The 9,591-nt window shown below is 51.6% G+C and overlaps 1 protein-coding gene across 1 annotated transcript; it reads right to left on the bottom strand.

Annotated features, from left to right (window-relative positions):
* Window positions 1-6,050: 6,050 nt before the first annotated feature.
* Window positions 6,051-7,895, bottom strand: GAL3ST3 (galactose-3-O-sulfotransferase 3). The gene has a single exon (XM_028118247.2). It carries the CDS (start codon window positions 7,893-7,895, stop codon window positions 6,615-6,617), a length of 1,281 nt encoding a protein of 426 aa, XP_027974048.2. The 3' UTR covers window positions 6,051-6,614.
* Window positions 7,896-9,591: the final 1,696 nt, after the last annotated feature.

The raw sequence follows: 9,591 nt of genomic DNA, 5'->3' as shown, positions 1-9,591 counted from the left end.
CTCATAAGTGCCAGTTGGTTCTTACTTCCCCCACCTTGCAGTCATCTCAACTGCCTGCCTGCTGTCCAGCTAGGCTCCAGCACCAGATAAAAAGACAACAGTCTTCCATAATCAGCTCTTACAATTGTGTAGAGTCTTATGCCTACAACACATCTTTAGCACATATAACCACTCCTGGTAATTTTGTTTCTCTGATCAAATCCTGGCTGATACTTTAAAAGTATCACTTTTAAAAGTAACTTTTAAAGAGTAACTTCAAAAGATACACAAACTGCCATTTACTTTGTTAGAAGAAACTTAGAGTTCAGTCCATGTCTCTTGTCCCTTTGTAACCAAAGGTAAATAAATCAATGTCTCTGTAGATTCCTTATCTTCACAAAGTGCTTATGACAGGTTTTGTTTTGTTTTGCTTCTTAGCAGTACTGTGTGAACATAGAATCAAGAGCAGCTCCTTTGCTTGAGGAAAAAGGAGAAGGTAGTGTGATAGATTGAATGTAAAAATAGCCCCCTCTTATCCATAATACCCCTTGATATTGGAACTCTGCAGCATGTATTTCCCTGCCCCTTGACTCTGGACTGGTCTTGTGACTTACTTTGGCCAATAAAATGTGGCAGAAGTGATGGAGCGTCTCTTGAAAGCCTCAAGAGAGTTTGCCTGTTTCCCCTTGCACTCCTGAACCCACACTTGGGCAATGAGAACAAGCCCAGGCTCATCTGCTAAAGATAGGAGACACCATATAGAACCCAGCTGAGTCATCTTGGGTGAGGCCATCCTGGACTAGCCGGATCCCAGCCACCATGCCAGCTGACCATGGACTGTGAGTGAACACAGTTGAGATCAAGCAAGCCCAGCCCAGATCAGCGGAACCACCCAGATGACCAATAACCTGATGAGAATAAGTCTTTTAAAGCCTTTATGTTTTGGGGTGGTTTGTTACACAGCACATTGCTAACCGATACAGGAGCATGGAAAAGGGACACATTAAAGAATGGGTAGGAACTCTCCAGGTGGATCAAAAGAGAAAAGGCATTGTGGGTAAAGGGAAGATCATGTGCAAAGAATGGAGGTATGAATGTGCCCAGCTTTTAGGCAGCGGTGTGCTGGTAAATGTTTAATGCTATCTCTTCGTGTATCGTTCTGATGTGAATATTGTCTGTATATTTTTGTTTTTGTTAACGAGTAACAAACTGTTTCCATGAAGGACAGAGGAGTAGACATCTTAGACTTTGGGGGCCATATAGGCCGATAGGCACCACACAACTCTGCTCTTGTGCAAAAACAGCCACAGAATAATAAGTGAATGAATGAATGTAGCTGTGTTCAATAAAACTTTGTTTACAAAATCAGGTGGTGGGCCAGATGTGGCTGGTAGTTTGTTGAATCCTGATCTAGATAATCAACAAAACAATAAATCAATTTGATTTATAGTGTTTGTTGATTTGTGGTGTAATTATTCCCACCCTGGCTGATTTCATGCTACTAATGTACCATTTGGAAAAAATGTGCAGGAAGTAGCACATCATTCTACAGGCTTTCCACCAGGCAGATAGAATAGACATAAATAACCTTAAGAGCATAGACAATAGTAAAATCTAGTAAACTAGTTGGAAAGTAACGAGTTGTCGGTATTTATTAACTTTGCTCGTAATATACGTTATTTGATGAGTCTATAGAATTTAATAATTCAATATTAATTTTTAATATAACTGTACTGTGCTCAAAAACTGGCTGGCAAAATTCAGCTTTCAAGAGCCAGTAAGAGCCAGACTTGGCATACCATTGCATTCAGGGAATGGTGTGTAAAATCCAGTGTGGCTGGAACATGATGGGGGTAGAGAAGCAATGGGAGATGTAGCTGAAAAGTTGTTTTGGAGGGCGGGGATCAGACTAGGCCAGGTCTTGTGGGCTGGCAAGCGGGGGACAGTATTTCAAACAAGGGAATGATAAGATCAGGCTGCTTTAAGAAGGATCACTCTGGATACAGAGAGGAGACTGTGTTTGCCATGGGGAGTCCGAGATAAGTAGGTAAGTGAAGTATGGTCGTTGAAGTAACCATAGAGAAATTGATGGTTTGGACCAACACAGGTGTTGTAGGGAAGGAGATGTGGGTAGATGCCATCTATTCAGGAGTCAGAATCTATAGGATATGGTGACAGGTGTTGCTGGGAAAAGGGTGAGGGAGGCGTTAAGGAGACAGCAATGTTGGGCTTGAGCATCTGCTTGAATCGGTTGCCAGTCCCTGCGACTGAGTGTACTGAAGAAGCTGGTTTGAGCAAAAGGTGAGATGTCTGGTTTTGAACATAATGGGTTTGATGAGTCTGGGGATCACCCAGGAGGGGGGCTCTAGGCTGGAAACAAACTTGGGATAGAGGACCCAGGATCCTGCCTCATGTGGTTCCAGCCCATGGGAGGGCCCCCACTCCTGTCTCTGCCCTGGCTCTTGGCCACGCTGGAAGCCACATTCCCTCTGTGGGACTCAGCCTTCCCATCTGTAAGGGCGTATTAGGCTGAGTCCTGCTTCCCTGTTGCCTGAGTGTTGTGAAAATCCTATGAGATGTGCACGGGAGTGGAGAGCGGGGATGAGGAGCTGGTCCTGTTCTGTCCTCTGCCCACCAGAGGGTGCAGGGGGATCTTTTGGAGAGGAAAGGGCATGGTTAGCCGAGGCCCTCAGATTCCTGCAGCCCTTCTGGGTCAGAGGAGCTAATCTCAGGTCTCTGAGATCGAGAAAGGGGCTTCCACTCTCATCTCCCCTCATTGCCTCCCCTTCTCCCTTACTGTCCCTCAGCTGGATGCCCCCAGGGGCTGCCCCACTCCCCAGGGGCTCCTACCCTGCAGTCCCTCTTCGCTCCTCTGGCACAGCCTGAGAAGCTGCCCAATCATGTTGGCGGATCGCCAGCTTCACCTCAGGCACCCAGAGTGCGTGGGCTCCCTGCTCCTCTCTCCCACTCAAGCCTACTCTCTGGAGGCTTCCGTAAGGAGGCTCTTTAACAGAGCCTATTTGGACTCCTGAGTTTGACGGGGTGGGGCCATAGATTCCAATGACAGGGACTAGGGCTTGGGAGTCTGAGCACTCTGGGTTCTGTCCTGGCTCAGTCTCTCCCAGCCCAGTGAGCCTGGGCACCACACCTTTTTGTACCTCAGTTTCCTCTTCTGTGAAAGGGGGATAAAGAGGAATACCTCCTTCACAGGGTGGTGGAAGAATCAAATGAGTGAAAATACACAGGCACAGAGAAAGGCCCCCAGCCCATCATTAGTGCTCAGGAGACATCAGCTGGTGTCACTGTTCTTATCCTTGTGCCTTCACCCAGTAGCGTTTGCAACTGGAGACCCTTCCCCTGCCTGCTTCAGTGATTCCTCTTCATCTACAACAGAGGTCCCCACCTGGTGTGCTGCTGTGCCAGCCAGAAAGGGGCTGCAGATGGTGAGACATCATGACCCCTCTGCTGTGGGGACAGCCCGGCCTCCCCTGACGGTCATCATAGCCATCCGTTCACCCCAGCGTCCCACACAGGATGATCCGAACTTCCAAGCGGGACATTCAAGGCCTTTCTTAGCTGGTGCTGATGTTTTCCCCATCTGGGTAGCCCAGCACTCCCTGGCTCCCAGAGGTCCCAGCTTCCTCACCCTCGGCGCATGCGTGGGTCTCTCTGTCTGGAGCACTCTCCTCTGTCCCAGTTCTCAGCTGGGACACCCCTTCCCCAGGGAGCTTCTCCAGATGGCCCAGGAGCCACTTTGCCCATCTTTCTACAATCATAACCATCAAGGCTGCTGCTTGCCCATACAGTGCCTTTGAGCAAGGTAGAAAAAAGCACCCTTACCTCAAAATGCTTTCTTCTATCTGCTGGTAAATCCACGGAATAGATGTGCCAACCTGTAACGCCTACAACACGAAGGGTGTCTGTCCTGGAGGAGCCCTGATGAAACCACACCTGCTACTTTAGGGAACATTTCCGTGTGCCGGGCACTATGCCAAGTGCCTTATCTCAAATACTGTTCACAAAGCTCAGGACAGAAATGGTTAACTTCTGTTGTTGTTGTTGTTTTGTTTGTTTGTTTGTTTGTTTTAGGAATGGTTCATTTTCATAGGTGAGGAAAGTGAGCCTCAAAGGCTAAGACCAGGGTCATGTAACCGGTAGGTGGCAGACTCATGGTTTGAACTCCAAAGCATGGGGAGGCCAAGTAATTGCTTCCAGTAAGTCATTGTCACCCAGGTAACTGCTTCCACATCTGTCCCAGACTTTATTGTGAGCTCCTTGATGGAGCGACCGCATTCCACCCACTGCCCAGCTCTGGAAAGGAGTAGAGTGGGCACAGAGTGGACAGCACCACATGGGTGTTGGAAGAAGCCTCTTTGCAAGGCACTGGGGACCCAGAAGCTGGAACCTGTTTTCCTGTAGCTGAAGCTGCAGGTGTTTGGACCAAGGAGTCCCGGAGCCCCCCTCCCCTCCTTGCTTAGTCACTGAAGGCTAATATTTGATTTGGTGCCTACTTAGGGTCTGCCTTTGCTTCTGAAGAGAAATCCTCTCCCAGGGCCTGATGATTCCCGATGATTCCAGTTAATTCTTGAATCCAGGTTTTTCTGAGTCCAAAATTGTGCTCTCTGCTGAAGTGGGGCAAAGTTTATAAAAGAAAGCCCACCAGCCTTAGGGGCTGGGAAGGCAGGAGAGGTCTATCAAGGCAGATCTTAAAGGCAAGTCTGAGTTTTCCAGGAGAACCCAGGACAAGGCGAAGGATATTCTTGGCAAAGGTATGGGCAGAGGCTAGGGCCAGAGGAGGGCAGTGGCAGACACCTGTTGGCCAGGGGGCCAGAGCATGCTTTTCTTTGGATAGATGACTTTGAGTCTAGTACAGTTCTTTACTGTGGCTTAACACCAGAAACCTAATTATGACTTTGCGCGTCTCTAATTATTGCCTTTTGCCTTTTCCAGAGCTCTACTGGTACAAAGTGGGGTGCTATAAAAATAGCCTCTTTTCAAGCCCAGAGACTGTCATCCAAACTGTCGACTAACCATTGAAATCTCAATCATCCAAACAGGTGAAGGATTGTCTCTGTGAAAAATAAAAGAGCTGATAGCAATGTCTTGGTTTCTTCACTTTACATTCTTTTGGGGGAAAGTCCCGGGAGTCTGCCTAGCCTAGGGCACGGGACCGTCTTTATTCAAATGGCAGTGGGTTGGCACTTACGGAGCACAGACTCTGAAGCTACACAGTCTGGATTCAAGTCTTAGCTGTGGGACTCCTAGTGTCACTTAATCTCTCCAAGTTTCAATTCCATCACCCCTAGATGGTGCCCATCTCGTAAAAGTGAATGTGTGTAAAGCCCTTAAACAGTGGCTGGCACACAGCAGACCATGTTAGCTATTATTTTTATTACTTGTCCAGATATGTCAACATAGCTCTGAAGAAAGTAACAGAAACAGTCCTGATTCTCTGCTGGTCTTAAGGGAGTTTCATTTGTAACTGTTGGGATGTCCTGCTGTGCTCAGGAACGCTGGGGTCAGGGAATGGTCCTCATCTGAGTCAGGATGTCTTCTCCTTGTGGGGAGGGCCGGTGGTGAAGTTGGTGACTCAGAAGGGGGAAGGGGATTTGAACACCTCCTTACCGGGTATGATCCTCCATCCAACCTCTGCTCAGCCTGAGTGGTTGTTTTCCCTCTACCCAGCTCTGGCCCTTCCTTCAATTTGTAGGTCCTGCTCCAGTTCCAATGTCTCCCCGTGCTCCCGACGAGCCCCATGAGCCTTATCTGCCTTGCTCACCTATGTCCCCAAGTTAGAGATGATGCTAAGTGGGGCTGAACTGAATAAAAAGGCATGATTTAGATTTTCTCAAAGGACAATAGTGGAGCTGAGGTGGCCAGTCTGCGTCGGTGAGCCCAGTCAGTCAAGAGGGTGTTGGTGACGGTTGCAAGCCTCTGGGAAGGGTGGTGGAGGAGCTTGATCGAGCCTGGGCCCTCTTCCTCACGGTGCCAGTCACAGCTGCTATTCTTGGGCGTCCGCCTCATCCTCAAACATGGGAAATCTGGCTTTCAATGACTGAACATACAACCTGTGCCTTTTAAAGATATTTTATTAAAAAAAAAAAGAAAGAAAGAAAGAAAAACCAAACAAACAAAAAGCCCAACCCAAGAACTCTCGGTTCTGGGAGTCTGGGAGCAGCTTAGGTCTGTGGGGAGGGTGGAACCTGGAAGACAGACAGTGTGGGGGTCTCTGACCCCTGGGAGGAAGAGCAAGAGCCCCGGGGAAGCTGACAGGCAAAGCAGCCTTTCCCAGGGCTCACCCCCCTTCTGCGTGAGGCCTGGGCTCACCCACTTGGAAAAGACAGGTGAGTGGCTCAACCCACAGAAAAAGGCAGGGTGGGCAGTTCCGGACAGGCCTCAGACCTCTTGTTAAGGTCACCAACCAGTCAGGAAGGGGAAAAGGGTGGCCCAGGGCTTGATCGGGCCTACCAGCACCCTCCACGAAGGCGGGGTTCAACTCACCCTAGGGAAGCAGGCTCAGACTGGGAGATGCGGTCCCAAGTAGTGAGCAGAAGGGGCCCTGACGAGGTGGGAGCTGGGGGCAGTTCCCAGGCAGGACTCCCGGTGGGCAGGGTAGGACCCGGACACTTCAGAGCTCAGTGGCCCTGGGGTCCGCGGGGCAGCGCCCGGATGGGCCGGGGCGGAGGATTGTCCAGGACCGGTTCAGGCCGGGCCCGCACGCCGCCCCGGCGCTTTTGCTTGCGCAGCAGGTAGCTCGAGTACTGCACCTCGGGCATGGCCAGCTTGAGGCAGGCCTCGGTGGCTGGCCCGGCGCCGCCGCTGGGCAGGTCGTAGCCCATGATGTCCACCTTGCGGCTGGGCTGCCACGGCTGCAGCTGCTTGGTGCGGATCTGCGCGGCGGGCCGCAGCACGGGCTCCTCGCCGAAGCAGCGCCGCAGCAAGCGCTCCCGGGCCTCGCGCAGCTCGCGCGCCTCGCGCTCCACGCAGGCACGGCCGGCGCTCGCCACGCGGCGCCAGAACGTGGCGTTGAAGTGGTCGTAGAGGCCGGCGTCGAGCGCGTTCCAGGCGCGCGCGGCCCGCGCCAGCGCCGCGGGGATGGCGGCGAGGCGCGAGCTGGCGGCGCGCGCGTTGAGCTTGGCGTAGAGCACGTCGTCCAGGTCCCAGGCCAGCAGGCGCCGCAGCAGCACCAGCGACTCGTCGAAGTATTCGGCGATCATGACGAGCGAGAAGACCTCCTCCACCTGGCGGATGAGGCCCGCCAGGTAGGCGGCGTCGTCGCGCGGGCTGCGCTCGTTGTCGCCGCCCAGGTCGTAGGCCAGCGTGTTGTGAGCGAACATGGCGAAGTGCTCCCCGGCGCGGTAGTAGGCCTCGGGCGCGCGCAGGAAGGCCTCGAGCGACGCGTTGGGCACGCGCCGAAAGGCCGGGCAGTACTGGTTGTAGTAGCTGAAGAGCGACTCGAACATGGCGGCCGGCTCGCGCAGGATGGTGACATAGACGGTGCCGGGCGGCATGAGGCGCTCGAGCTCCGCGCGGTCGAAGCGCAGGTGGCTGGCTAGCATGTGTGGTGGCCGCGTGGCTGGGTGCACGAAGTGTGCCGAGAAGTTGCGTGGGTAGCAGAACTGGTGCTCGCAGCTCGGGTGCGGCAGGGCCACCGTCAGGTTGTGGCGCTCGGCGAAGCGGAACAGGATGTTCTGGACGGTGGTGCCTGCGGTCTTGTGCGTCTTCAGGAAGGCCACAGTCATGTGCTTGGGGCGGGGCGGTGAGTCCCGCAGAGGCGGGCAGCTCAGAGGAAACAGCTTGGGGTACCTGCCAAGTCCGGGGTGGGGGGAGTTTGCAGGGGGGAGGAAGTGTGAGAGGGGTGCGTCTCGACCCCTGCCCCTCCCCAAGGACGGTGAGACGGGCACAGAACGGCCCATCCTGGGCTATATACGCATGGACCCCTAGAGGGGTATGGCAGGCAGCCTCTAAGATGACCCCCAGTGAGCCCTGCTGGCCTCTGGGGATTCACTCTCTTGTGTATTTCCCTCCCCATGAATATCAGCAGGACTTATTGATGCCGTTAGGGAATAGAATAGGGAGAAACGGGGGGATGTCACTCTTGAGATTACATTATTAAAAGACTATGGCTTCTATCTTGGTGTCTCTCTCTCTCTCTAGGATAACTCAGGCAGGGAGAAGCAAGCTGCCATACTGTGAGCAGCCCTTATGGGGAAGCACCAGGTGGCAATAGTCCACGAGGTACTGGGCCCTCAGTCTGTCAGCCCGCTTGAAGAACTGAATGCGGCCAGCAACCACATGAGAGAGCTTGGAAGGCGAGCACTTCCAGTCAGACCTTCAGATGAGACTGCATCTTCAGCAGCCAGCTTGATTGCAACTCCATGTGACCTTGAGCCAGAGGTACCCAGCTAAGCCACACATGGATGCCTGACCCACAGAAGCAAGATAATAAATGTTTGATGTGTTCAGGTGCTAAGTTTTGAGGTAATTTGGCCACACAGAAATAGATAACTATTATAAGGACAGAGGCCCTTGGAGATCCTTGAGAAAGTCTACTCTACACCTATAGAAACTGAGGACCAGAAAAAGAATCATTTACGTTTTCTGGCAACTCAGATAAAGTCACCATATTCTCTTGTTCTCTGTCTTCTTTCTCATTTTTCCTCTTTCTCTGGCTCCTCATCTTGTTGATGAGTGGCATGGGCTTTGAGGCAATCTATTTGTTAACACGATTCTGTTTAGTTCCCTGGAGCTTCGTTCATTCAGTCAACAAATTTTTTTTGAGCATCTATTATGTGCCAGGCACTGTTCTAGGCTCAAGACTTTTGCTAGTATAAAAAGCAGAGAATACTCTCCTAGCTTTCATGAAGCTTTCATTTCTGTTTCCGTGTTCCTGAAACAAAGGTGCTCGCATCATTACAGATGACCTGTAAATTCCCTTCAGACTTTGAGTTACTCTCATTTCTTTTCTATCCTAAGCATCATGTAATGAGGACTATTCTAAGCACCTTTGAGAACACCACTGAGATTTCCTGTCTGTGGCTGGTTTGGGCTCAGGGTTATATCTACCCAGATGCCCCTCCTAAAGACCAGCAAATCCTCCGACAAGGAGAACTGAGCCCATTCACACCATTCTCATGGGCAGATAATGTAGGAAATGGGAAGCTGAGGTCCTGAAGGGTGCAGGGATTTGTTGGGTTCACATAGCCAGGAGTAGGGCAAGGGCTCCTATTAGTTGTCACATGGTATCCTGTATCAGGATGGCTGACTGGGTCACACATACCATCATTCCCATTCTATAGATGAGGAAACAGGCTCAGAGAAGTGAGGGCATTTGCCCAGCACAGCAGAAGCAATGAGAAGTTGTTTGCAGTCCTTTGGGGAAGGCACTCAGAATGCCGTGGGAAGGACTTGGACTGGATTAGAATCCCAGTTTAGCCACTGACTAACTCTGTGCCTTCAAGCAACCTTTCAATGAAGACCAGTCCCTGCCCAGGGAGGTTGTGTGGATCTAAAGAGAATGTATAAAAAGCACTTTTAAGAATAGGGGGAAGGAGCAAAACCCAGCAGAAGACAGACTCTCCTGGCAGATAGAAGGAATGGGAAGGAGAGCTC

The sequence above is a fragment of the Eumetopias jubatus genome, unplaced genomic scaffold (genome assembly GCF_037043125.1).
Source record: "Eumetopias jubatus isolate StellerSeaLion01/CBP00866 unplaced genomic scaffold, mEumJub1_p1.0 scaffold_13, whole genome shotgun sequence".
In the NCBI taxonomy this organism is placed as follows: Eukaryota; Metazoa; Chordata; class Mammalia; order Carnivora; family Otariidae; genus Eumetopias; species Eumetopias jubatus.
Note: the sequence above shows the minus strand (reverse complement) of the source record. Positions and strands in the feature narration are given on the sequence as shown.

Coding starts and splice junctions, on each gene's coding strand:
- GAL3ST3 (XM_028118247.2), bottom strand. CDS start 7,895: ATGGGCCGTTCTGTGCCCGTCTCACCGTCCTTGGGGAGGGGCAGGGGT.